Source organism: Ahaetulla prasina, chromosome 2 (assembly GCF_028640845.1).
Source record: "Ahaetulla prasina isolate Xishuangbanna chromosome 2, ASM2864084v1, whole genome shotgun sequence".
Taxonomy (NCBI): Eukaryota; Metazoa; Chordata; class Lepidosauria; order Squamata; family Colubridae; genus Ahaetulla; species Ahaetulla prasina.
The window spans coordinates 245,224,374-245,252,272 of NC_080540.1; the positions used below are offsets into that span (position 1 = coordinate 245,224,374).

Below are 27,899 nucleotides of genomic sequence, written 5' to 3' on the forward strand. Positions count from 1 at the left end.
TCCTGATGTAACTGTGGCTAATTGCCTTGAACTCCTCCAAGGGTGAGATACTCAAACTTCATAAAAGAAATTCCGAAGTTTAAAACACGCTTAAGTGCTGCTGACCGTAAACTGCACCTACAAAGGTGGCTTTTTAGAAGCATTTTACAGGTGGCTCTTAACAGGTGTGAACGTATGAACGTGCGTTTGACTTCTGCAGCCATTGTCGATAAACTTTAGCTTCTTTGCGCCTTTCCCTTTAAGGCGCGCGAGAGAGGCAGAAAGCCGGAGCGCCCCGACGTGCAGAGAGGATGCGCCGAGTCGACGCTAGATGGAGGCGGGCCTTATTTGGTCCGCCAGGCAACGGTGGACTGAGTATTTTTGCCTTGGCCAGTCCGGGCTCTGCGTTTGGGGGTGGGCTCTTGACGGACGCCTCTTTGGCCTATGGGTGATTTAAAGGTGCCACGGTCCTTTTCTCGCTATGCTGCTGCAAGTTGGACTTTCGGTGCTCGCCAGGCGTCCTCTGCTAAGGAAGAGCGTCTCCTTCACCGCTTCTTGCAATAGACCCGCCGCTTTCATGTCGACCTTGCTGATCAACCAAGCCCAGTACGCGTGGCTGAAAGAATTGGGGCTTCGAGAAGAAAACGAGGGAGTTTACAATGGCTCCTGGGGAGGAAGAGGAGAGGTAGGCTTGCAAGGCGGGGTGGGAGCCAGTTTGACGGACAGCCCTAAAAACTATGAAGGAATGTCCTGCGGGCGCTTTTTGGAGTTGTTTCTCCAGTTCTTTGAGAACTTGTGCATCGCGTCTGCGGTTTTGAATTTCTCATGGTTTTCTTCTTTTGCATTTTAAGTAACGTATTTACGTCTCAGAATTTAGGTTGCAGCAGCCCATATTGGAATTGGCAGAAAGAGACGAGTCTCGGTTTTCATCATTCATTTATCTCGGCTCGGAAAGAGAGAGAATGCGTGTCTTTCAATCCTGCAGCTTCTTTTGGCTCCTTCCCTCTTTTGTGACTTTCATCAGATTGACCTAAAACATTGCAGACTGTATAATTTTCTGAACTTACCCTCGTTATAATATTTCTGCATAACTTGACTTTATGGTGATAGTCAGATGGAGTCACCAGTGCCAGCCACACTTAACGTGTCCAGAAATATTTTACAAAAAGAGTTCTCCACTCCTCTGAATACAACAAAATACCTTAGGCCATCAGACTTGAAATCCTGGGTTTAGAAAATTTAGAACTATGCCGCCTTCGACATGACCTGAGTTTAACTCATAGAATCATCTATTACAATGTCCTTCCTGTCGAAGACTACTTCAGCTTCAATTGCAACAATACACGAGCACACAATAGATTTAAGCTTAATGTTAACCGCTCCAATCTTGATTGCAGAAAATATGACTTCAGTAACAGAGTTGTTAATGCTTGGAATAAACTACCTGACTCTGTGGTCTCTTCCCAAAATCCCCAAAGCTTCAACCAAAAACTGTCTACTATTGACCCCATTTCTAAGAGGTCTGTAAGGGGCGTGCATAAAAGCACAAGCGTGCCTACCGTTCCTGTCCTATTGTTTCCTTTTGTTATATCCAATTAATATAGTTATTACATACTTGTACTTATATATATGCTTATATATTGTATAGTTATTACATGCTTATGCTTATATATACTGTGTGACAAAAATAAATAAATAAATAAATAAAAATATATTGGGGCTTCATATCCTGGAAACCCTAATTGATGTAGCCAAAGCTGTTGTGAAATTTAGCAATTGTATTTCCAGGGCATATGCACTGTCATTTTGCAGCCAAGCAACTGAGATGAAAATAATAGGTGGCATGTGGCTGATTAGTAAATTCCAAAGCTAAGATGACCGGGATGACTATCACAGAACTGATTGAAAACTTAGAAGCAATCACATTCTTCTTAGTTACCTGCTCAGTGCAGGATCTGCAGGGTGGGATGTATTACAGAATCTTTCTGTTTAAAAGCTTCTAGAGAAGGAAAGCCTGCTGCTTCCAGCTGTCATCTGAGCCTTGTCCTAAAACTGATGCTTTTTTCAATTAATATGTGGTTGAAACTTATCTTCCTTGCAATTTTTTTCTTTTGGATCTGAGCTTTCCCATGGAAGTACAGAGGCAATTCTGCATTTCAGGTCTTTGAAAATCACCAACATGTCTCGCTGTTATCTTTTTTCTTCCGTATTTAGCATTCAACTACTTCTTGCATGGATTGATTCCTGGACTTTTGCCTTTTGCCCGAACTCATTCTGATTTATCAGTTTCTACAATGTGACTCGGCATAAAACTACTTTATTGATTTGGATCCAGCCAATGCCACAAATTGTGCCAGCTTTTGACCATGAGGTTTAGGTTCATGGTGGTTTTTTTTCCTTTAGGTTGTGACAACATACTGTCCTGCAAATAATCAGCCCATAGCTAAAGTTCGCCAGGTAAGATTTTTTTAATATATATTTGACTCTTTAATAAAATGCATCATTAGGGGGAAAATAAGCAGATTTCAAGGCTGGAATGTTTCTTAAGTTCATGAGATGGGTAAGAAATGCAGACTAGCTAAAAGCAGTGCAAGTAGAAAATATTATAGGTTATCTTTTCTCCCCCACCCCCCCTTACTGGATGGAGATTTTCTGTAGAAATAGAGCTAATTGGTGTTTTAATAATAATAAAACCCTCAAACTGAACTTGATTACAGATAACTTTATGAACACATCTGTTTAGTTTCCAATTCTCCATTGACTTATGAGGAGCTGAGTCTTGTGTTATCACTGTGTCCATTGCAGCATTTTTTACTGCTTGATTTCAGGCAAATTTGGAAGACTATGAAGAAACAATAAAGAAAGCTAAAGAAGCTTGGCAAATATGGGCAGAGGTGAGTTAAATCCAATGGTGGGATTTAGCCAGTTCGCACCACTTTGGAAGAACCAGTTGTTAACTTTCTGAACAGTTTGGTAAACTGGTTGTTGGAAGAAATCATTAGGGCAGAGAACCAGTTGTTAAATTACTTGAATTCCACCACTGGTTAAATCTTTTTATATTTTCCTGAATTGTATATGGGGGGGAAATTATTTTTCAGTGGGTATGACCCTAAGGCCATCAGGAGAAATTTATCCTAGAAAGTGCCTTACACATTTTTGAAATAAATAAAATTAAAACCAACAATTTGAAGTTTTACTTGAAATGTATTTAGAAATGCTCCAATTTGGTGTTCAAACTTGGCAACTTTTAAGATTTGTGGACTTCAACTCCCAGAATTCCCCAGCCAGCAAAGGTGCCAAGTATAAAAAACACTAACCATATCCTTAATGGGATCATATTTGAATTAAATTAAGTGGCTGCATCTTGAATGCTAGGGATGGTTTTGATAGGGACTCTAGTCTGTATTTTTTCAGAACTTGTTCAAAAGTTCATATTTTTAAATTGTACACATGATATGAAATCTGTCAACCAACACAAATTTCTGTAGAAAGAGGAATAAGTTGAATTTCTTTTGCCAACTAGTATCAACTAGTGTTTTTTCCTATATGCTTTTAAAATCTGATCCTATTCATTCAGGTTCATTTGAGAGTAAGTTCAAGTATATTTCATAGAACTTCCTTCCACTGAAACAATGCATGATATATTAACTGAAATAAATGTTGGAATATGACCTAATTTCGTTAACTTCCATTCTGCTGGTTCAAGTAACTTGATGACTAAGTTTTTGAGGCATTTAAAAATAGTATACGGGTCGAAGTCGTGCCATGGTTAGAATGCAGTACTGCAGATTATTTCTGCTGACTGTTGGCTGTTTGCAGTTTGGCAGTTCGAATCTCACCAGGCTCAAGATTGATTCAGTTTTCCATCCTTCTGAGGTCGTTAAAATTGTTGGAGTCAATATGCAGACTTTGTAAACCGCTTAGAGAGGGCTGTAAATCACTGTGAAGTGGTATATAAGTCTAAGTGCTACTGTTATTGCTATATTTATTTCAAAATGTATACAGGTAGTCCTTGGCTTGTGACCACAATTGGAACCCGAATTTTAGTTACTAAAAATGCAGTCATTAAACTTGTAGACACGTGACATTTAATTTTATTACCATTTTTTCCATGGTTGTTAAGTGAATCATCTCATTATACAAATCACATGGTTAATAAGTGAATCATATGATTATTAAGTGAATCCAACTTCCCAGTTCACTTTGCTTAGCAGAAGCCAGCTGGGAAGGTTGCAAATTGAAGTTATATGACTTCAAGATGCTCAACCATTGTAAATGCAAGCTACTAGCCAAGCACCTGAATGCAATCATACAACTATGGGTGGGTGGGTGCAGTGGTTGTAACTTTAAAGACTGGTTGTGAGTCACTTTTTTGGAGGCATTGTAACTTTAAGCTGTTGTTAAACAAATGGCTGAAAATTGAGGACTACCTTTAATGGTAAAAATTGTAAAATGTGTCAATAGACCAGACAGGGTTTTTTCCCCTATTTTTCCTGATTTATGTCACTGAATATTTTAATTTTCACTGTAGCAACTTCTGTAGTTTTGCTGGTGTTATCAATCTGGTGTAGGCTTTGTTAACTATTCATAGTGGTTAAAAAAAAACACGCCACAATTTTATGTCCAGAAATATACGATTTATGAGTTAGGCAAAGTATGCAGGATTCTGAAAGACTGGACTTAAGCAAATAATTTTTCTTTGCTTTCTTTTTATAGGTTCCTGCACCTAAACGAGGAGAAATAGTGAGACAGATTGGAGATGCCTTAAGAGACAAAATCAAAGTTTTGGGAAATTTGGTAAGTTTTGGCATCGAATTGATATAATCCCTAAATTAATAAAAAGAAATGCAGACAATAATTCCTGCTTTGCTGCTTCTGGAGTGCGTTGTTATTTAATCAATTAGATTTCTAAACACTGACAGATGCCATTACACTGATATGACAACAAACTTGATTTCTGTTAGCAAGCATTAATTAAAGTTGAAGATAGTAACTGCTAGAAATATACCAAAAAAGGTGTTTTTACATTCCGAACAAAACAGCTTGAAATATTCCATTGAACTTCCTAAATTGATTGTTATGACAGAATAAAAATGTGAATATAGAAATTTAAAATAATTTAAGCATGTCATTTCTTGTGGGATAATTGGACTTCCCGCCCCCCCCAAAAAATTAATCATTCCAAATTTCTGTTGTTGGTTGAGTAGCAGCTAGCAGTCAGCATTCATTACCAATCCACCTATTAACCAATCCAAACAACAGAGTTTTTAAAAAAACTTTTCGGTCTTCTTGACTCATAGGGCAAGGTGTTAAAAAAGGCATTGTGTGCCTGTGTTTTGTTCAACAACAACAACAAAAAAATGCTGTTCTTGCATCAGTGTGTTTTAGTTTATCCTCGACTTCAGCGTTACAGAGCACAAGAACTGAGTGTTCATAGATTAGAATCCAGGGGTCTGCAAAGTTGGCTCCTTTAAGACTTGTGGACTTCAACTCCCAGAGTTCCTCAGCCACCAAAGCTGGCTGAGGAACTCTGGGAGTTGAAGTCCACAAGTCTTAAAGGAGCCAACTTTGCAGAGCCCTGGATTAGACTCATTAGATGAAGCCAGACAATTCCATTACATTAGTGTTTTCATTTACAGCTGTCAATCACAGCAGCATGAGCAATCAGTTGGTTGCATACATAATGTAATTATACAAATAGAAAAAGACAGATTTCTTCCTTTACGGTGTTCTATTCTGTAAGGAGGATCTAAGGAAATTGTAAGCATTCATGTTCCATGTGATTAACGTTTTCCGTAATGCCTTTAGGTATCATTAGAAATGGGGAAGATCTTGGTTGAAGGTGTTGGTGAAGTCCAGGAATATGTAGATATCTGTGATTATGCTGTTGGTTTATCTCGGATGTTTGGTGGACCCATGCTGCCTTCAGAAAGTAAGTCTGCAATTTTGCCTGCATAAGAATTTTTTTCTGGATTAAAGTAATTTGATATAGAAAATCTCAGTAATAGAATTTTGAATGATTTTGGACATAGGTAATATTTTAGGTTTATAGTCTTCAGGAAGAGGCAAAATATTTTCTTGTCCCAACCAGAGATTATATCAGCTTTGCATAAACTTGGTTAAAATATATAATGTATGGATTTTCTCCAGTCTGTAGGAAATACAAGTGACACAATAGTTTCTACCTCTATATAAATATTCATCCCTCTCCACCAATCTGTTCCAGAGACAGAGGGAAAACAAGGAAGAAAAAAATTCCTTCCTGTTGTACCAGTGAAAATCTTCAGTGAGGTTGTATATATCTAGGCTTGTAATCCTTGAGTTATGATTGCAATTGGGACTGGAACTGCATGAATAAAATGGGATGTCATTTGACTCCATCGCTTAGCAACTCCTGTAGTTGTCGTAATCCCAGATGTATGGGTTATTAAGCAGGAAGTGATAAGAGTTCCACTTAAAGAGTCGGGCTGTTGCAGGGAATGCCTGCAATGCCAGGTAAGATGAGGAAAGAGGCTGCAGGATGCATGTGAGTGAAGAAGGAATGGAGGCGCAGTGCATGCAAGTGGACAAAGGCTAAGTGGAAGAGACTTATCCAAGAGACTTGTGCCCTTCCTTGCCATTTTTCCTATTGATTTTGCTTGGGGGAAGCTGGCAGGGAGGGTCGCAGATGGCCATCACATGATTGTGGGATGCTAAAACCAGTAAGTGCGAGCTGGTTGCCAAGCACTCAAATTTTATTTATGTGTCTGCTGCGGTACTGCAACAGCTGGAAATTTGAGGACCAGTTCATGGTGGAATGCAATTTTTTTTATTACTGGTTCTTTGGGCGTGGCTTGGTGGGCATACTGTGGCTTGGTGGGTGTGGCTTGGTGGGCATGGCAGGGGAATGATACTGCAAAATCTCTATTCCCACTCCACTCCAGGGGAAGGATATTGCAAAATTTCCATTCCCACCCCTCTCTCGGGCCAGCCAGAGGTGGTATTTGCCGGTTCTCTGAACTATTCAAAATTTCCGCTACCGGTTCTCCAGAACCTGTCAGAACCTGCTGAATAGCACCCCTGGACCAGTCACAAGTCTCTTTGTTCAGTGCTGTCGTAATTTTGAAGAGTCGTGAACAATGGTCATAACTTGAGGATTACCTGTATGTTTATTTGGGAAGAAAGTTCAACCTTGAGAATGGATCTGCCATAAAAAGATGTCGTTCCATGTCTGGAAACCATATTTTAAATTCAAATGGGCTTGACCTGACTATTGAATTGAGCCTTTCTTTGAAATGTTTGATCTGTGATTGCTAACTTAGATAAAACGTGCTGCTTGACCTAGGACCAATTTTAGTAATTCCCCCTAACAATAGAAGAATAAGTTTGGATATTTTTTATATATGTTTCTGATCTCCTTGGACAATGGGATAGCTAAGTAAAAAAAGAAAGAAAAACCTGCGCTTGCCAAACGAAACTGCTGCTTTTGCTTTCAGGACCTGGACATGCCTTAATAGAACAATGGAACCCTTTGGGATTAGTCGGCATCATCACAGCCTTTAATTTTCCAGTTGCGGTTTATGGCTGGAACAATGCAATTGCTCTTATCTGTGGCAATGTCTGCCTATGGTAAGGTATTTTTTCCCAGTTTCCAGATGAGTGTTTTTCTTGGCAGCCTCCATACTTTACGTGTTATAAAAATGTTCGTGCACATAGACTACAATGAAAAGAACAAAAATTCAAAATGATATAAAGCCAATCTAGTAACCCTGCACGATGAAAAGTAAGACTTTCTTTTTTCTGGAATTTGGTTAGATTTTTAGCACTAAAGGCTGTTCTTATGGGGAAGGAAATTAAAATTCGATTCCTGCTCTTAAGACAAATAGGTGCTGTAGAAAGTCTCAATTTAAAAAGAACTGGGAAGATTTATTGGTAGCCGAGGAGATAATTTGGGCTCAAAATGGGATTAATACTCTCAATCAGGTTAATATTTAAGCATTAAAAAAAAAAAGTACAACTGCCCTACACAGCTGAATGGCAATGTATACAAATGCCGCATTCACATTCAAAGCCCAGTTTTACCTCAAGTAAAACTTGGTAGGCAGCAGCAGCAGCACCTTGCAACTTTCCCTGACAGCTTCCCTATTGACTTTCTGGGGAAGGCAGCAGAGAAGGTTGCAAAGTGGTGATCGTGTGATTGTGGGGCATTTGGCAATCAGCCATAATTGCAAACAGGCCAAACAGATCACAATCACATGACTCCCCCCTCCCATTTTATGATGCCCTATGATTGATTTAAGATGAACCATAAAGCACCGTTTACAATCCGTCGTAACTTCCAACGGTAGTTAAAACCGCTGATCATAAGTCAAGGACCACCTGTATATATAGCCAGTGGTTATGTGCCATTTGTAAATGGTACAGAAACATAGGATATTGCAACTGCTAATTGTACAAAACAACTGTATGTCTTCAGGAAATTAGTTGATATTTTTATCTCATTTACAGCATTCATATTCTAGTTAATATATTAGATATTAATATATATTAGATGACATTTCTTTAAAAGGGAGTATATAAGGTAGTGATCCTTTACTTAGTAAGTTAATACTGCAATAAACATGTCCTGTTGTTTCTTTGTTTCTCTATATGACATAGTAAGGAACCTGTCATCCCTTCACGCTGGCAAAGTGTAACTTCTGTGTCTATGCTGCCAAGATAACTGGATGCCACAAATCACCCATCTTGTCTCTTGATCATTAGGCAGTTCCCGAGATTTCTAGCAGCTCAGGCTTAAAATAGCTTTCCATGCCTGCCATACATGAGGTGCTGTGGTTTGGGTCTTTGTTAATAGAGCAAGCAAACCATCCTCACGCTTTGTGTCAGGTTGGTGAATGCACAAAGCCACCCCAATTTAGGCTACTACCAAGCTGTGAAATATGATAGTTTAAATGCAGTTTGTGAACAGCGTGTGTGCTCAAGTAATTGACTTGAAAAAGTAAATGCTGCAAGAATGGGAACAAACATACGGAGTAGCAACCACATGGTGAGGGTTTTTTCCTGACAATTCCTGCATGGGAGTAGCTAATCAATTTTAGAAACAAATGGCCAAATAAGTTGTTAAAATAACCTTATTCAGATGAAGATCATTCTAAAAATAACAATAACAGTTGGAGTCTGAAGGAACTCTTTAGTAGATTGTATGAGCTAAAGGGTAATCATGTGATTCATTTTTCTTTTGCTATGACTCAGAATATGATGGGTTAATTTTTCTGAAACTGCTTTTCTGTCAAACCCTTTAGCACAACTCTCAATTGCATTGCCTGTTGTGGGTTTCTGAGGTGCAGTCTTAGAATTGGAATTGTTTAAAACTTGGCTAAGGATATATAGAAATCTCTTGATGATTTTAGTAGGTTTGGTTTTTAGAAAAAAACTTTTTATACCGGTAATTATCCCATTCTTTTGTAGTTTTCTGTGCTTAATAAACAGAGCAATATGTCTTAAAATACCATATATTACTCATTTTAATTTAGATTATTCCTATGTCTAAGAATATTTATCTTCCCCCCTTCCTTCTAAAGGAAAGGTGCACCTACAACATCCCTCACCAGTGTGGCTGTTACAAAGTGAGTTTCTTTCCTTTATTGATATGACTTGCATGCAGTTTCAATTTTGTTTTGTCTTCTGCATTGCTTCAAGAAGCTTGTTGTTTGATATTTCACCTTTTTGTCCTTTTTCTGAGTTGGCTGCCTGGACACCCATGCATGAAGGCATTCCAGATGTAAAACATCTACAGTGAGGTGATGTGGAAAGTGGAGGTAGTCATCCACTTACGAATAGTCACTTAGCAACTATTCAAAAATTAGAAAGTTTAGCTATAGCATAAACACACCCACCAGCAGTCATTTGCCCTTACGACTGACACTCTGTCTATTCCCCACCCCATGCTTCCCTGCTGGGTCCCAGCAGACTCTGGGCCTGCTTTGCCAGCCCATCGGGTTCCACGCACTCCTCCCCACCTCAGTCACCATATCGCTGACTTACCTTTTGAAGATCTCCAGAGCTCAGGAGGTCAGGGTAGAGAAGGACGACAGGCCGCTACATTGGTGGGCCACTTCAATGAGCAACACTTCTCTCTTCCATGAAAAGGAATTGTATTCAACAACATCTAGATATGCTTGCAAAATGAAATTGTCAAAAGCGAAATCTTATTTGATATCTATCCAAACTTATTTTATTTTCCCCATTGAAAAGATTGTATCATTAATGAATGTCTTATTTGATTACCAGAATAATTGCACAAGTCCTAGAGAATAACAAGCTGCCTGGTGCTATTTGCTCTTTGGCTTGTGGTGGAGCAGATATTGGGTAGGTACAACATTTTGAATATTATGTAAATTTTGGACAATTTCCAGTACTACCAAAATCATATTATTTTTGTTTCTAAGGGTGTATAATCTTGTAATTCTTGATATAGTGATCCACAGTCCATTGGATTTCTAGCGTTTTCCACACCAAGGTTGGCAATATGATTCTGACCTGGAAGAAAAAAAGTTCATGTGAGATCTTCTCTCTTGCCTTCTTTTCAGCTTCTATAGATCCTTCAGAAGTTGCAAAATTGAAGAGGGATAGGCTTAGAGGTCTTCAATGCTATTCCCTACTTACCTTCCCTACCAGTTCGGAAGTGTGTGCTTGGACCCTCTGCGCATGCACAAAGCCTTCTGAGCATGCGCAGAGGGTCCAAAAAAGGATACTTCCTGGTTAAAACCAGGAAGTAGTGACATCCGGGTGGGTGGGCGGAGTCTCGTGCTGCCACAGCTATCGGTTCTCCGAACCAGTCCAAACAGATAGCATTTCAGCAGTGGTGTAAACAAGCTCTCATTGGGAAAGTTTTTTTTTTAAACGACAGAGATGAAAGCCTGAGTCCAGTGTCACTTCTCCATTGTGGGCCTCATCCATTTATCAGAGCTTTCTAGAGTATAGCTGTTGTATTTCTGAAATGTAGGGTGCCACTTTCAATATTTGTGGTGTCATAGCAGTGTTTTTAGAAAAATATCTTTCTTGTAGATGGGATGAAGAGAGATGAGAGAGGTAATATTCTAGCCAATGGCCAGAATATTAAAAGTCGCACAATGATTGACTGCGGTTGTCAAATACCTGGTGCAAATCCAATTCCCTTTTTTACAATTGGATTACATAAATTAATTCCGAATCCCCAGAATCTCAGGAGTAAATTCTCATTTTTAGCAATCAATCCTATGAGAAACACTCTCTGAATTCCCCCTCTCCAATTTACTAATTATCTGTACTCTGTTATTTGGTGGTTCTTATACTTTTTTCCCTATAGTTTTGGCTTACCTTTTGCCTACTGTTTCTGACTAAGTACATTTTATTTGTTTTATTGCCCCAGATAAAGTATTGATGCTTTTTCATGATTATGTGCTTATGTTGATGCATGTCTAAAGTTTCTGGCAATAAGTTCTACTTTTTTTTAGGAATGCTAGCATCATTCCTTAAAAACATCCATCTCCTTTTCTTTGCTCTCAGCTTCTGTATCTGAAATCTCACAAGTGTATTCACCACAGAAAAGGCAACGGCTACAGATTCCTTCTGTGGAATAGTTTGTCCCCAAATATCCAGATTGCCCCTTCCCTATTGAGCAACTGCTCCATTTTCCCTATTGAGCAATTGTTGAATTGTCTATAAACCTCCTAGAGTCACTGAAAGTTAGTGGGCGGCCATATAAATTCTCTAAATAAATAAGCTGCAGAGCTGTGAAGACAGTTTCTTCAGGAAAGTGCTGAGGACAATGAAGTTACAACCCTACTGAGTGGAACATTTAGCAGAGGGTCCTGTTGTATTGTATGACTGATATTTAACCTTGTTATTGATAGATTCTATCAATTATAGAAATTGCTCAGAGCCTTGAAAATTATTGGACAGTTTAGTAGCTATAGCAAATTAATTACCGTATATACTCGAATATAAGCCGATCCGAGTATAAGCCGAGGTCCCCAATTTTACCCCAAAAACTGGGGTAAACTGGGGACTCGAGTATAAGCCGAGGGTGGGAAATGAGGCACCTACCGGTTGGGGAAACCCTCCCTCCCTCAGCTGAGAAGGCTGGCGGCTCCCCCGCCCCGCCCTCTCACTGCACCGGCAGGGCTTCCGTCCGGTAAAATGTGAAAAAAAGAAGAAAAAAAAACCTCGAGTATAAGCCGTATATACTCGAGTATAAGCCGAGGGGCTTAAAAAAAAAACAAACTCAAGTATAAGCCGTATAGACCCGAGTATAAGCCGAGGGGACGTTTTTCAGCACAAAAAACCTGCTGAAAAACTCGGCTTATACTCGAGTATATACGGTAATCCAAATGAATTCTATCCTCAAACAATAATGTATTTCCTTACCTCCTTTGTTCCATCTTTCTTCCATACTGTTGGCTGAATTTAAGAAAAGGGAATTGTTATATAGGGTGCCACTTAAATCACTGCTATATAAGAAAATAACGATTTTCAGTGGACATAGATTGGTCCAATTCCAGGTGTAGAATTGCGGTTTAAATGTGCTGCCACTGGTAGAATGATTAGAAAAAGTAGTTGTATTGAAAAGAAAATGAATTTGAATTGACAAATTGTTTCTCCATCAGTACAATTTTATAATGGATAAAATGGATTGTTTGCTCTTCTGAAACTTTGGTGGACCATTAATTTATGCGACATTGTCTTGAAGCTGAAATATTTTTTAGAAATGTTGAGATAACAGGGAAGAAATTAAGACGCCTTTGTTGTTGAGAATTGTGCCATATAGATTGTCTTTCTATTTATAGGAATCAATATAGTACATAGAAGTATATAAGCCTTTCTATTGTGTTATTTTTAAAAATCAGTTTGAAAAATAAAATCTGGTTAGTACAGTGTGAGCAGTTTAATAACAAGTTGAATGGAATTAAAGGTGAGAACCTGGAAAATTTATGGTCCAGGACACTACAAAAAAACTTTATGAAACTGAACCCGTTGCACAGCCTTACTGGAAAGGCTTGCAGAATGGGGAGAATGAATAGAGTTCCAGTTTTTTCTTTCCGTAGTTATCTCCTCATTCTATTTACCAAATGTAAGTCTTTCTTCCTATGCATAACATCCATATAGATCCATATCGAGCAGAACACTAAAGCATTTGCCATTCTATTCATGCTGTATAAATATCAACGTTTTTCAAAGAATCTTCATTTACGATGAAGGAGGAAAATGATATGAAGAGTGTAATAGAGCAGATATTCCATTGTTGTTATCGCAATAGATCTTAATGGTAATTAACAAGAACTGCTTTCTAGCTCTACTTTTTCTACTACTGACTATCTGAAAATATTCCTGTATTGTCTTGTGTAGCACAGCAATGGCAAAAGATGAGCGAATTGATCTGCTCTCCTTCACTGGCAGCACCAATGTGGGCAAGCAGGTAGCTCTGACAGTCCAGGAGAGATTTGGTAAGTGTAATATTAGGAATTTTTTCTCAGTTTCTTTTCATGGCTATAGATGCATGAAAGAAAAACGACCAGCTTCAAGTTGGGTTGCAGATGTATTAATAAACTGTGGCATTGGTTTATTGTTCAAAGTCATTGTTTCTATTACTAATGAATTCAACATTCTTGGAGAGATATGAGTTTCCCGTACCAAGAAAAGATGGTAAGCCCACAAGCGCCTTATGGGAAGGGAAAGAAATATGACTTTTTTTCCTGTCTCCCCCAAACTCTCTCATTCCTATTTCCTCCCATATGTTGATCATTAATGAAATATGGCAGCCGTTTTCCACTGCCTCCTGTCTAGAAACTCCTGTTCCTTTTCTCAATGGAGGATAGAGGAGTTATTTTTAAAGTCACTCTCTCCAGTGGATTAGAAGAAGAGAAAGGTAAGGTAGCTTCCAGCAAGGAGTGCTTGCCAAGGTACACTTGGATACACTGTAGTGAGAAAGTGTGGATTTATTGAATCTTAAACAACTCTTTCTTTGTACGTGGGAGATTGTACCTGCCCAAAGACACACAGCGATAGCATATACTGCTCTTTGGCAATTCTTGTGTGTTACATGTTACCACTGAGGTGCAAATAATAAAATAGGTTGCAAATATAGTACCGTTACTACAAATGAAACAATAAAAAGAAAAGAGTTTTCACAAAACTGGGTTAATGTAATGTGTCTGAAAAAATATTGTAAGAGTGCAAGCTACAGTTCTTCCCTACACAGGCATTAATCTAATTATTCTGATTATTAGTAAGATCAGCAGCTTAGAGTTTATGCTACAAATAATCACAATTGCAAAAGAAAATTTATCATAGCAGTTTGTATGAAAAATGTATGGAAGATCTGTTTGTCTTTATTTATGAAAAATGAATCCTTTCAATACTTGCCATTTTTGTCAATATTCTCCCAGTTGACCCTGTCAAGAACCCTGTCAAGAACCATGTTCAAAATCATTTTTTAAACTGTTTAAACTCTAATTTTTGCCATGGTTGAGAATTAGAGCAAAATACAAAACATTAAACTAAATGAAATGCTAGTATGCACTATTTGTTTGTAAGTGGCTAGCAAAAATGAGTATATTTTGGTTATGTAAATAAAACAATTGTGGTACATTTTTTGTTAAACATTTTCATTTCTTGGATTCACATTTTTAAAATAAAATTATGATGGGAGGTGGGCTAGCATAAATGCTAGTTAATGGCTAGATTAATATGATTTACTGTTTATTTTAACAGGACGAAGCCTGTTGGAGCTTGGTGGAAACAACGCTATTATTGGTAATTAATATTTCAATTTAAATCTGATACTAGTGTTTACTAATTCTTGGGTTATTGAATATGTACAGAAACTAATACTGTACATTTTAATAGTCCATTTGAATAGTTGATTAAAATGCAAAAATGTTTTGGTAGTAGACTATTAATGCTTGACTTTGAATGCTGAGAATGCTTTTTAAACTAAATGCATATTGTTTTTTCCTCGCAACTCTTATTGTTTCTACTTTTTTTTCTGCTTCATTATTTGGTTATACTTTCTTCCAGTCCACAGTTCAATAATCTACTAATCTCACTGCATAAGGTGGGTAGATAATAATTCACAAAGTGCCTTTTAGTTCTAGTCATCAGCTCCCTTTTTCTCTTTTTCATCTTCACTTCAGTTTATACAGCAGAAGACAGTTAATGCATCTAATGACTGCCCCAAACTTGCTACTTTTCCTTAGCAATCATGGAATTGCTGGCCTGCAAATCTATTCTGATTCACCAAGTTGATTTATCTATTTTCTGGAGTTTTGAGTAAAGCCTCTTCCCAAAGCTCTTTGTTCTCATCTCTTCCCCCACCTCCCACCACCCTGGGATTGCCTGCTGCCCTAAGTGTGCTTTATATTTCTTGTCTCCCCCTCCCTTACAAGGATAGAGTGGGATGTAGCTAAAACATGCTTCTTCAGATGGTCTTGCTGACATTTTGAGTCCCGTATTTTTTCTGTGTCATAGGAAAGAGTCATAGGAGAAAGTCAGAGTACAAGTTGGCATGAATCAGTGGTGATAACAATATCCCTTTTCTGACTGCCAGAATTCATGAATTCCCCATTGAACCAGGCACTGTCTTCTGGAATAGAAGAGTGGATTAAATGGGGATGTGACTAAATGTGTTGGGGCTGGCCTGATTGTATTGGCCCTGTAGATAAGGCAAAACCCTGAATTTAGTCCCTGGATTGAATGAGTTATGGGAACCAAGGGCTAACAAACAGGAAGCAGCAGGTGAAGCTAAGCAAGATCACATCAAATTCCTGTACAATTAGCACAGGGGCCCCCCAAGGCTGTGTGCTCTCCCCACTTCTCTTCTCTCTGTATACCAATGACTGCATCTCCAATGATCCATCTGTTAAGCTACTGAAGTTCGCAGATGACACAACAGTGATTGGTCTCATTCGAGACAATGACAAATCCTCATATAAACGAGAGGTCGAATGACTAGCCTTGTGGTGCAACCAAAACAATCTGGAACTGAACACACTCAAAACCATAGAAATGGTGGTAGACTTTAGGAGAAACCCTTCCATACTTCCACCTCTCACAATACTAGACAACACAGTATCAACAGTAGAAACCTTCAAATTTTTAGGTTCTATCATATCGCAAGATCTAAAATGGACAGCTAACATCAAAAACATCATTAAAAAAGGACAACAAAGAATGTTCTTTCTGCGCCAACTCAGTAAGCTCAAACTGCCCAAGGAGCTGCTGATTCAGTTCTACAGAGGAATTATTGAGTCTGTCATTTGCACCTCTATAACTGTCTGGTTCGGTTCTGCAACCCAACAAGAAAAACACAGACTTCAGAGGATAATTAGAACTGCAGAAAAAATAATTGCTACCAACCTGCCTTCCATTGAGGACCTATATACTGCACGAATCAAGAAGAGGGCCGTGAAAATATTTACAGACCCCTCGCATCCTGGACATAAACTGTTTCAACTCCTACCCTCAAAACGACGCTATAGAGCACTGCACACCAGAACAACTAGACACAAGAACAGTTTTTTCCCGAAGGCCATCACTCTGCTAAACAAATAATTCCATCAACACTGTCAAACTATTTACTGAATCTGCACTACTATTAATCTTCTCATAGTTCCCATCACCAATCTCTTTCCATTTATGACTGTATGACTATAACTTGTTGCTGGCAATCCTTATGATTTATATTGATATATTGACCATCAATTGTGTTGTAAATGTTGTACCTTGATGAACGTATCTTTTCTTTTATGTACACTGAGAGCATATGCACCAAGACAAATTCCTTGTGTGTCCAATCACACTTGGCCAATTAAAAAAAAAAATTCTATTCTATTCTAAGATTTTCAGATACTGATATTACTATAAGTGGAAAGTACCATACTGAACTATACTGAAAACTTTAATATTCTGATGGCAATGGGAATTATGCATGGAAGTTAAAAAATTCTATTCTGCTGCTGCTGCTGCTAATTTTAAGAACTTTCTGCTTTGTAAGTTTTATTATATTTTTTCTCATCATCTTTCCAACTCTGAATGGATCTAGAAGACTTCCTTGAATCAAAACAAAGTTTGTTTGATAAAGTCTATCTCACCTTTACAGATGTTTTGTTTTGGCTATAAATGTCTCTGATATATTTAGAATAAAAATCGTTGACAGACTTTCACCAGTAGTAGTTGTTTCATTCCTTGTAGTTGGTATTTATTTGGCTTATATTTTGCATTGGACCATCATGTTCTGCTTCTGTTCCTTTCAGTATTTGAAGATGCAGATCTCAACCTGGTCATCCCATCTGCCCTCTTTGCAGCTGTGGGTACAGCAGGCCAGAGGTGTACAACTGCTAGGAGGCTGGTAAATAATATCTTCGTGTATTTTGATATCTGGGTTGATGGACTGATAGGCAGACAGACAGACAGATAATATATATATAAGTTCTCTTACTCATTCTCTTCATATCTTCTGCATAATCTTGATAGTAATTATGAATTTGTGCATACTACTGCTTCTGACCCCAGCAAATATACTGTAATATTTTCCAGTGTAGATATTTGTTTTTTTACTTCCTGTCCTATTTTCTGTTCAGTTTAAAACAAAATAAGACGAAATTTGTATAAATTTAACCTCCAGTTTGAAAAGGTATAAAGAGTAATGTGGTATCTTTTACTGCTTCTTTTCAAATGTCCTTCCAATTCTATCCTGAGTTGCCAAATATCAAAATGAAAATAAAATGCTTAAGTACGCTCAGGCACATAAACGTGGAGAAAGGTTACTTGTCATAGCTTTACAAAAGTTAGACTCTAGAAAAATCTGGAAGATCTTCAGAAGATACCATAATTTTCCATAGGATGTTGAAGTTGTGCTGTTATTGCTAATAGTATTCATGACTCTCTGCTTAGTTTTTGCATGAAAGCATCCATGATGAAGTGGTGGAAAAACTCATGAAGGCATATGCTCAAATCCGTATTGGAGATCCATGGGATGGTAAGAGCTTTGTTTTATTCATAGAAATAGACTGTGATAGTTCTTGGCTAAAATCTAACTACTTTTAGTGTTGTGTTCAGGCCACCTCAGAGAATTCTTTCCTTTGTTTATAACTATGCCCTGATATATCATGTACTAATGAATAACCATGTATACAACAAAGTTGTTTCAAGTAATTCCAGATGTAGCCATGAACCTTTTAAATAAATCTAATGGATTTCTCATTATATTCTTATACGTGTTATTTGGATTTCACTTCGACATTTTTTTTTAATTGCAGCAAACACCTTATATGGTCCTCTTCATACAAAGCAAGCAGTTAAGATGTTCCTTGATGCAGTGGAAGTAGCCAAACAGCAAGGTGGCTCTGTTGTCTATGGTGGGAAGGTGATTATTCTCATTTACACTTTTTTTTTTTTTTTTTTTTTTTTACATTTATACCCCGCCCTTCTCCGAAGACTCAGGGCGGCTTACAATGTATAGGGCAATAGTCTCATTCTATTTGTATATATTTACAAAGTCAACTTATTGCCCCCCCAACAATCTGGGTCCTCATTTTACCTACCTTATAAAGGATGGAAGGCTGAGTCAACCTTGGGCCGGGCTCGAACCTGCAGTAATTGCAGGCTTTGTGTTCTTAATAACAGGCCTTAACCAGGCAGAGCTAAACCGGCCACTTATAAAATAAAACTTTAAAACAGTGATGTCGAAGACCAATACTATCTACCCCCTCAAACTATTGCTGCCTTTATCCTTCACCTGATAAATAATCTTCACCTTCAAATTTTGTTTCGTGAGGTTTAACCACATATTTGTATAATGTTTGTATAGCCTGTAGTAATGTACATTTTATCATGTTTGAAGAATACCAATCCAAGAAGTGCCACTTAATTGAATGTAGTCAATTTGAGCACAGTCTTCCTCTTTAATACTTGAATAAGTGAACACCTGGAATTTCCGGAAGAGTAGAAAGTTAAAAAATACATTGCTGTGGAGCAGTGCCTTTTGCCACTACAAAATGAAGTAATGGATGTGTCCATGAAGTTTTCAGGAGTTTAACTTGACTTGAAAGAGAATTCATATTTGTAAATATAGATCTTTACAAAATTGAAGCAGAGCAGTGGCTTGCTTTGATTGTATGAAGCCCAATACAGAAGGCTGAGAAGGACCAAAAGATAGACTTTTCTTGGGTATATTTCCAATCTGATATCATAGGGTTTCCTATTGATAATTAGTAATGCAGTACTGCAGGCTACTTCTGCTGACTGCTGGAGCTTGCAGTTTGGCAGTTCGAGTCTCACCGGCTCAAGGTTGACTCAGCCTTCCATCATTCCGAGGTTGGTAAAATGAGTTCCAAAATTGTTGGGGGCAGTATGCTGACTCTGTAAACCACTTGGAGAGGGCTGTAAAGCACTGTGAAGCAGTATGCAAGTCTAAGTGCTATTGCTATTGCCAGTTGTCTCCTTAAGAAGCTACTTGCAAAGAAAGGGAAATCGCCTCTCTTGATATGAGCAGTTAAATGAAGATGACTTTTCTTAAGACTCAAGTTACACTTACATATTTCTGACAAACCAATATTTAGATTTGAAGTTGTATTGTTGCTTTTAGGTATGGTTTGTGTGTTGCAAACACAGCTGTTGAAGGAATTTTATGCAGTAGATATTGTTATATGTAGAGATTGATTTGGCTGAAACTTGTGGTTTTTTTCATTCTCTTTTAAATTTAAGGTTATAGAGCGTCCTGGAAACTATGTTGAACCAACCATTGTGATTGGTCTTCCTCACAATTCTTCAATTGTGCATACAGAGACATTTGCTCCTATTCTCTATGTGCTCAAATTTAAGGTAAGTAAATCAGCTCTTCAGTTAGGTGCTAGCAAGGTTATATCGAAATCCAAACGGCTACCATCATAGTCTTGGAAGTGACAGTATTGCAGCTGCATGAGTTTTTCTCCTGTGTTGCATGTACAGTAAATATCTCAAGTGCTTGGGAATTGTTGGTGGCAGCCCTCTGGGATTATCCAAGGAGATTGTATAGGGTAATTAAAAGGTCATTGGTATGATAAGGCCTCCCTGATCTGGGACCAATATGAGGAGTACAATGAACCCTGGAAAAATGAGTATTTCATCAAAACATCCTGCTTCCTTAATAGTTTGGGGCGCACTTCAGTCTTTTTGTGACTTTACTAGGCCTTGCACGTAGTTAAAAGTTTTAGAAGTTCTGGTTTATCATCCTAGTTTTGTGGTTATATTTAGTGCTAAATTCATGTAGGTTTTTTATTTATTTTGCTTTCCAGACAGAGGAAGAAGTTTTTAGTTGGAACAATGATGTGAAACAAGGCTTGTCCAGCAGCATCTTCACTAAGGATTTGGGCAGAATATTCCGATGGCTAGGGTATGAATTTTCTTTAAGAGGGAAAATATGAATCTGCTTAAAATATGACATAACTTACTTGTTTACTTTTTATTTATCCTCTTTTTAGACTGTTCATATACATGGTGTATCCAAAGTCAGGTTTTATAGACAGACTCCACAGAACAGAGACATAACTTAATTGTATAAATAAACGTAATGTTTGAATTGATTTTATTTTCTTCCAAACTTTCTAAACAAATAATTAAGTAGTGCTTCCTTTATTCTCTTGTGGTGTTTTTCAACCTTGCTAACTTTAAGATATGAGCACTTCACAGAATTCTGGGAGTTGAAGTCCATGTATCTTAAAGTTCCCAAAGTTAAGGAACACTTCTTTAACTCGCGATCTTTGTACATTCCTAAGCACAATAATATTGAGGCTTAGAACCGGGTTACTTACGGCTTAGGACCGGGTTACTTACGGGACTGCCTACTGCCACCAGTAGCCTCCCACCCACCAGTGCGCTCCCACAGAGAGGACCTCCTCCGGATACCGTCAGCCAAACAATGTCGGCTGGCGACCTCCAGGGGGAGGGCCTTCTCTATGGGGGCCCCTGCCCTCTGGAACGAGCTACCTCCGGGGCTTCGTCAACTCCCTGACCTCTGGACCTTTCGCCGCGAGCTGAAGACGCTTTTGTTTCAGCGTGCAGGGCTAGCTTAAACGTAGTTTTAATTGGGGTTTTTAATTGGGGTTTTTAAATGGAGTTTTTAATTGTATCCAAATTTTTAGGCCATATATTGAATTAGTTTTTTATACTGTTTTTAACCTGTGTTATATGTATTCTCGTATTTTATTGGCTGTGAACCGCCCTGAGTCCTTCGGGAGAAGGACGGTATACAAATTTAATAAATAATAATAATAATAATAAAAAGGTGAAAATAAATATTAATCAATAAAGAAACTGTTCTATGGGGCCTGATTTTTGGAACACATTGTATATTTCTAATTTTTTTTTTGAATTTTTAAAAGCCAAAAGACAAACTCGGAAGCATAGAAATGAATACACACATTTAAAAAGTGATAAACAGACCTGAAAGAAAACAGAACTTTGAAGGCTAAATAAGAATGTATCTATGTGGTATCTCTTTATTCACATATACACACACATATATACATATGCACATGTGTGACTTTAAAAGAAATACAGAGATTTTAAACTTTGTATAGATAGAAATGATCTGTCGTGAAAAGATTTTAATATAATCCAGAAATCGCATTCTGATTTGATGAAATTTATTTTTCACTATAGGGTTTCGCAGTTAGATTGTATCTAGATTGTAAACCAATATAAGGATTTATTATGAAAGACTGTTCAGTAATTCTCTGACTTTTTCCACTAGAAAGACCATTTGGCTATTATTATCAAAGATAATAATGTGCCAACTTGTTTTCCATCTCGCTGACACAGTTCAGAAATATCAGAATGAATATGATGCAATTTTAGCAAAATATAATGCTACCTATGGTTTATTATATTTGTAATTTCTAATATTTTGCTGAAATAGATTTAGGTGGCCTCCTGTGCCTCAAAAGTGCAGATGAAATATTCTAAATTCATATTCCTGATAAGTCTCTTGAAGTTTAAGAATTTCAAGGGAATTCATACTAATTGCCATTTAGTAAGCATCTTTTTCTTTCTCCCTAGGCCCAAAGGGTCAGATTGCGGAATCGTTAATGTCAATATCCCTACCAGTGGAGCTGAAATTGGAGGTGCATTTGGTAAGTTGTATAGATATAGCTAAATCTCCATAACTTTGTTGCCCTATACACAGAACAAGTGCTTGTAAATGTTTCAGGATAATTCTGTTCTCCAACTGCATTGAAGTCAGAAATACATTGTAGAATAGAATAGAATAGAATAGAATTTTTATTGGCCAAGTGTGATTGGACGCACAAGGAATTTGTCTTGGTGCATATGCTCTCAGTGTACATAAAAGAAAAGATACATTCATCAAGGTACAACATTTACAACACAATTGATGGTCAATATATCAATATAAATCATAAGGATTGCCAGCAACAAAGTTACAGTCATACAATCATAAGTGGAAAGAGATTGGTGATGGGAACTATGAGAAGATTAATAGTAGTGCAGATTTAGTAACTAGTTTGACAGTGTTGAGGGAATTATTTGTTTAGCAGAGTGATGGCCTTCGGGAAAAAACTGTTCTTGTGTCTAGTTGTTCTGTTGTGCAGCGCTCTATAGCGTCGTTTTGAGGGTAGAGTTGAAACAGTTTATGTCCTGGATGCGAGGGATCTGTAAATATTTTCACGGCCCTCTTCTTGATTCGTGCAGTATACAGGTCCTCAATGGAAGGCAGGTTGGTAGCAATTATTTTTTCTGCAGTTCTAATTATCCTCTGAAATCTGTGTCTTTCTTGTTGGGTTGCAGAACCGAACCAGACAGTTATAGAGGTGCAAATGACAAACTCAATAATTCCTCTGTAGAACTGAATCAGCAGCTCCTTGGGCAGTTTGAGCTTACTGAGTTGGCGCAGAAAGAACATTCTTTGTTGTCCTTTTTTGATGATGTTTTTGATGTTAGCTGTCCATTTTAGATCTTGCGATATGATAGAACCTAAAAATTTGAAGGTTTCTACTGTTGATACTGTGTTGTCTAGTATTGTGAGAGGTGGAAGTATGGAAGGGTTTCTTCTAAAGTCTACCACCATTTCTATGGTTTTGAGCATGTTCAGTTCCAGATTGTTTTGGTTGCACCACAAGGCTAGTCGTTCGACCTCTCGTCTATATGCGGATTGGCTTCATATGCAAAATTATCTCTGCAGAGAGTGTGTTAAGTGATGACTGAACAGACTAATATTTGTTGGTGTGTTAATAGAGATCTGCACTTGGATTTCTTTGTAGGTAATTCACACTTCTGCACTCAACTCATCTCCCTTGATAGGATGGGAAACAATTACTTTTTCAAGAATTGGATACTACTTCATGGCCTCATGCGATGATACAAGTGTCTCCCAGTTCCCTGTCTCTTAAGATCTCATATACGAATGCTGACATCTCATGAGATTTAATGAACTAGTTTGGAATTTGGGCTAAATATATGTTAAATCTGTTGTTTAACTTGGATAGATGTCAGGTATATTGGAGGACACACTCTGGAATGTTTGGAAAAATGTATTGTTTTATCTGATAAAATTATTCTGAAAGTGATCTGTGCTGAAGAATTTGCAGTTTACAGATAGTTCTTGTTTAACAACCATTTGTTTAGTGACCATCCAAAAATACAAAAGGACTTGAGACACATGCCTGAAGTTGCAGAGGCTATTGCAAAGTCTCCACAGTCACATGATTGTGATTGGGCTTGGCAACCCATTCACAATTAATGATAGGTTGTCAAGCACCCTGCAATTATGGGACCACCATTAGAAGTCTTCCCTTGTGGCTTCCTCGGAAAGTCAGAGGGAAAGCCAGTAGGGAAGGTTGCAAACTGCCTGTCGTGTCCCACTCCTCCGTTGACGGCCGGGTCGGGGAAGTCCGTATCAAGCATGCCTCTGCAGCTCTGCCAAAGTCCTATCAGAGTTCTCAAGGCAGGCAGGAGACCAGGAAGTGACTTCAGCAATCCAGTTAGACTTTGCCTGACTCAGAGAATGCCAGAAAGCAGGTCCTTTATATAGGCCATTGGGTGTGGCTCCATGACTCAGCACTTATCCAGGCCTGCCCCTCCCTTCCTTTTGCTGACGTCACCTCTCAACTCTCCAGAAGCGAGGATCTCTCCAGCCTCCAGCTGTTGGCAATCCTAGCTCATGACTGGCCTCACATTCTTCAGGCTCACATGCTGTGGGGGAGGGGTTTAGTTGCTCCGTTTGCCTGGGCATGGTGCCAGGACTGGGGGCTGAAAGCACGTCAGGCCCTTCGTCTTGCTCGGCCTGTCCGGGCATGGTGCCAGGGCTGGGGGCTGGAGGCATGCCAGGACATTCTTCCGAACTATCAGCGTCCGGCAGGAGATAAGAGGGGCCCGGCTGCGGCAGGGGGAGCGAGCAAGACACAACACTGCCTCCCTCTGGTTCTGAAAAAAGTCTGGTCTGAAATCCAAACAGGGTTTTGGCACAAAACATTTGCAGCATGGAGTGTTTGAAACCAGACCACAGAAATTAGAGCACCAAGGTTCCCCCCCTCCGCCAATAATCCAAGCTTTTTTTCTCCAAGATAGTACCGGAAACTGCCCCCCCCCCCCGCCACCCCCAGTGCACAGAAGGAAACTCCAACATGCTATGAAAATGTTTCATTTTTATGAGACTTAGAAATGCAAAGTAGCACTGCCTGGTTTTAGAAATACAATTTCTATTCTCTTTCCTGTTCTAGGAGGTAATAAACACACAGGTGGTGGAAGGGAATCTGGTAGTGATTCATGGAAGCAGTATATGAGGCGATCTACCTGGTAAGATCTGAAGAGGTTATGTATACATAAACTATTTTTCCATAATTTCCTCCAGATACTTTTGTAATTTCCCAGGCCTACCTCCAGGGTATCAGGTTGATGATGCTTGGTGTAAATGTTCTCCTAATCACTCTAAAATTTGGAAGAGAAACTCATGGAATGTAGAATCCCCTTAGAAAATTTTTAAAAAAATGTGAAAGAAGGGACAAAATATTAAGTGCACAAGAAATTATGTTAATACATGCATTTAATTAATTTAGATGACATTTCATTTAATTGTAAAACTGAATTAAATCAAATTTAGTTCTCATTTGGACTCTGGCTATTTTTGGCTACTAAGCATGTCCCTCAAAATTTAAAGTTGACCTCTATTTGTGTCTCTCCTCTAGAGGCACATTTAAGGCAATGCAGGATGCATTGTAGGATTTGCAGCAAACTATGCTTATTCAGCTAATTTTCTTGCAGAGTGGACTAGCATACTCTACTAAGAATTTTAATAATTTGACCTTAAACATAATGGTATATATGAACTCAGAATAAATATAAACATGTATATACTAAAAACTGCATTTTAGAGGATTTTACGTTTTATATCTGATGACATGAGATTTTGTGAGGAAACTCAAAGAGGTTTTAAGGGGAGTCAAGCATAATACTATTCGTGAGGTGATTGAAATGTTTCTAGGTCATCTTTAAAAGACCATGGCAAACATTTATTGAGGTAAAAGTAAGGTTGCTGCTGTGGTGACAAAATTTTGCTTGTTTATGGAGAAAGCAGCTTTAACTGGTATTTAGAATATGGAAGATGGCAGTAACTGATTTTTGGGCATACAGGAGATAGCAACATACATGTGTGCTTTCCGGTAGGGTGTGCAGAATTTTCTATCCTGAAATATTCCTGTTTGGAACAGCTATGCATATTTCCTCTAATCTGATACAGAATTCCATTCATTCTTTTTCTTTAATTAAACAAATCTGAAGCCTTAGGATACAGAATGGTTCACTAATTGAAATCGGATGGTTCTACAGTAACTTGTTCTATGGTAGGATACAGAATTGTTAGAATTATTCCTATATGTTTCTTCTAATTCTTTTCATCCTGCCATTTTGGTATTTACTTCCATTGTTAAGTCTATTAGATACTACGTAGCAGTTCTGAATTAAAAAGAAACATTAAAATTAAAAAGAGTGAGTTTGGTGTAATGGTTAAGGTGCTGGGCTTAGAATCAGTAGAATGTGAATTCTAGTACCGCTTTAAGCATGAAAGCCGACTGGGTGACTTTGGGTCAGCCACTTTTTCTGAACCCAACACACTTTAAAGGGTCACTGTGAGGGAAATAGGAGGAGAAAGGGGTATTAGATATGTTTGTCACCTTGAGTTATTATGTTAAATTAATAAAATCTAAAAATGAATCAATCTGAAAAAATAAAATGATACATGGTCATGAATATAGAAACTTCCTTAGCAAACCTGCATACTGCCTTGATGTATTTCCATTTGAATCCATGTTCTCAATTCTTAAAATGTCTTTTGACCTGATTGATTATTCTAGAAACTATGTTGAGCTATTTAGTTTTGTCTAGATGTGATTTTTTCTAACATCTGCATATTTTAAGGTTTCTGTTTTATCTTTCAGCACAATTAATTACAGCAAAGATTTGCCTCTTGCTCAAGGAATCAAATTTAATTAAGAGGCAGGTGGAAACACTACCTTTGGTGAACCTTGCAGTAAGAAACCAAACATCTATTGATTTCAAATCCGCAGACAACGGCTACCTGAAATATCAAGCATCAAGGGTGTTTGTAACTTCTGCACTAGTTTCAACCAGAAAATTCAAATTACGTTATGTATGCCAATCATGTTAATAATGTGCCCAGACTCTGAGTCTGTGCAGTGGAGGGCAGATGAAGAGTTTGGCAGTGAAATAGAATTTGGATTATGAGCTACAAAATTTGGATTATGAGCTTGCACAAATCCTAAAATCCTATCTTTGCCACATTGGCAGTGCAATGGCAGCCAATGTGTTTGGAAATAATTTATATGATACTGGCTTCATTGGAGAAATAAACTTTATAAAGCTCTTGTTATTATGGAGTATCTATTTATTTATGAAAAAATGTTCTGTTTTGGAAAACCACAGTATCTTTCTTCAAATAAAATCTTCCCCTGTATTAAAAGGTAAAGGTTTCCCTTGCACATATGTGCTAGTCATTCACGACTCTAGGGGGCGGTGTTCATCTCCGTTTCAAAGCCCAAGAGCCAGCGCTGTCTGAAAACATCTCCGTGGTCATGTGGCCAGCATGACTCAACGCCAAAGGCGCACGGAACTCTGTTACCTTCCCACCAAAGGTGGTCCCTATTTTTCTACTTGCATTTTTTACGTGCTTTTGAACTGCTAGGTTGGCAGAAACTGGGACAAGTAACGGGAGCTCACCCTGTTATGCAGCACTAGGGATTCAAACCACTGAACTGCCGACCTTTCAATTGACACGCTCAGCATCTTAGCCACTGAGCCACCGTGTATTAGAGAGGATTATTCTTAGAGTAGAATTCTCAACCTAGTGTTGCAATTCATGCCATCTGCAACTGGCTTGGCTGGTATGATAGAAATTGTGGTCCTGTATATCTGGAGGGCACCAGGTTAGGAAGGGATAGTATGATTTGTGGAATGAAGTCGCCTTCCTTCACCTTGAAACAGAACTGGCAGGTGGAATAGAGCTGCGTAAACAAACAGTGACAAATTCTCCTTTAGGGCTAAGTTGAAACAATCAGTGCGATAGCTTTGTTCTCGTTATACAAAAATTCCTTCAGCTTTTTTGAAGCTTTTGACGACCCCTCAAAATGTTTCTATTATTCATTCAGATACTAGAATCAAAGTATTGCTTTCAGAGAGCTATATTGCATTATAGAAAGCTTAGAAAGGTGGTTTTTGAGGCTCGTGGGAGGAACAGAGCGAGGCTCTGAGACATATAGCCACCGCTTTCAACCAACCCAACTCTATTTTTAAAATTATATTTAAAAAATCTAAATTGTCACTTTTTTTAAAAAGGAAGTAGGGCTATTTACAATCATATCTCCGATTTTTCTTCCTATATGAGTGAGAAGATTGCT

The 27,899-nt window shown here is 38.2% G+C and overlaps 1 protein-coding gene across 1 annotated transcript; it reads left to right on the forward strand.

The window, feature by feature from the left end:
• The first annotated feature begins 340 nt into the window (after positions 1 to 340).
• ALDH7A1 (aldehyde dehydrogenase 7 family member A1) lies at positions 341 to 26,875 on the forward strand. The gene is made up of 18 exons (XM_058168855.1): positions 341 to 664; positions 2,383 to 2,436; positions 2,808 to 2,873; positions 4,696 to 4,776; positions 5,788 to 5,911; positions 7,455 to 7,587; positions 9,540 to 9,584; positions 10,249 to 10,326; positions 13,345 to 13,442; positions 14,710 to 14,751; positions 17,250 to 17,344; positions 17,890 to 17,974; positions 18,255 to 18,361; positions 19,702 to 19,818; positions 20,271 to 20,368; positions 22,033 to 22,106; positions 24,711 to 24,786; positions 26,424 to 26,875. The coding sequence occupies exons 1-18, from the start codon at positions 461 to 463 to the stop codon at positions 26,476 to 26,478; spliced, it is 1,632 nt and encodes a 543-aa protein (XP_058024838.1). The 5' UTR covers positions 341 to 460; the 3' UTR covers positions 26,479 to 26,875.
• Positions 26,876 to 27,899: the final 1,024 nt, after the last annotated feature.

Bases quoted from the DNA above. Each gene is read 5' to 3' on its own strand.
- ALDH7A1 (XM_058168855.1), top strand. From the start codon at position 461: ATGCTGCTGCAAGTTGGACTTTCGGTGCTCGCCAGGCGTCCTCTGCTA. The intron at 2,437-2,807 runs GTAAGATTTTTT...GCTTGATTTCAG, and splicing joins CCATAGCTAAAGTTCGCCAG to GCAAATTTGGAAGACTATGA. The intron at 17,975-18,254 runs GTAAGAGCTTTG...TTTTAATTGCAG, and splicing joins TATTGGAGATCCATGGGATG to CAAACACCTTATATGGTCCT.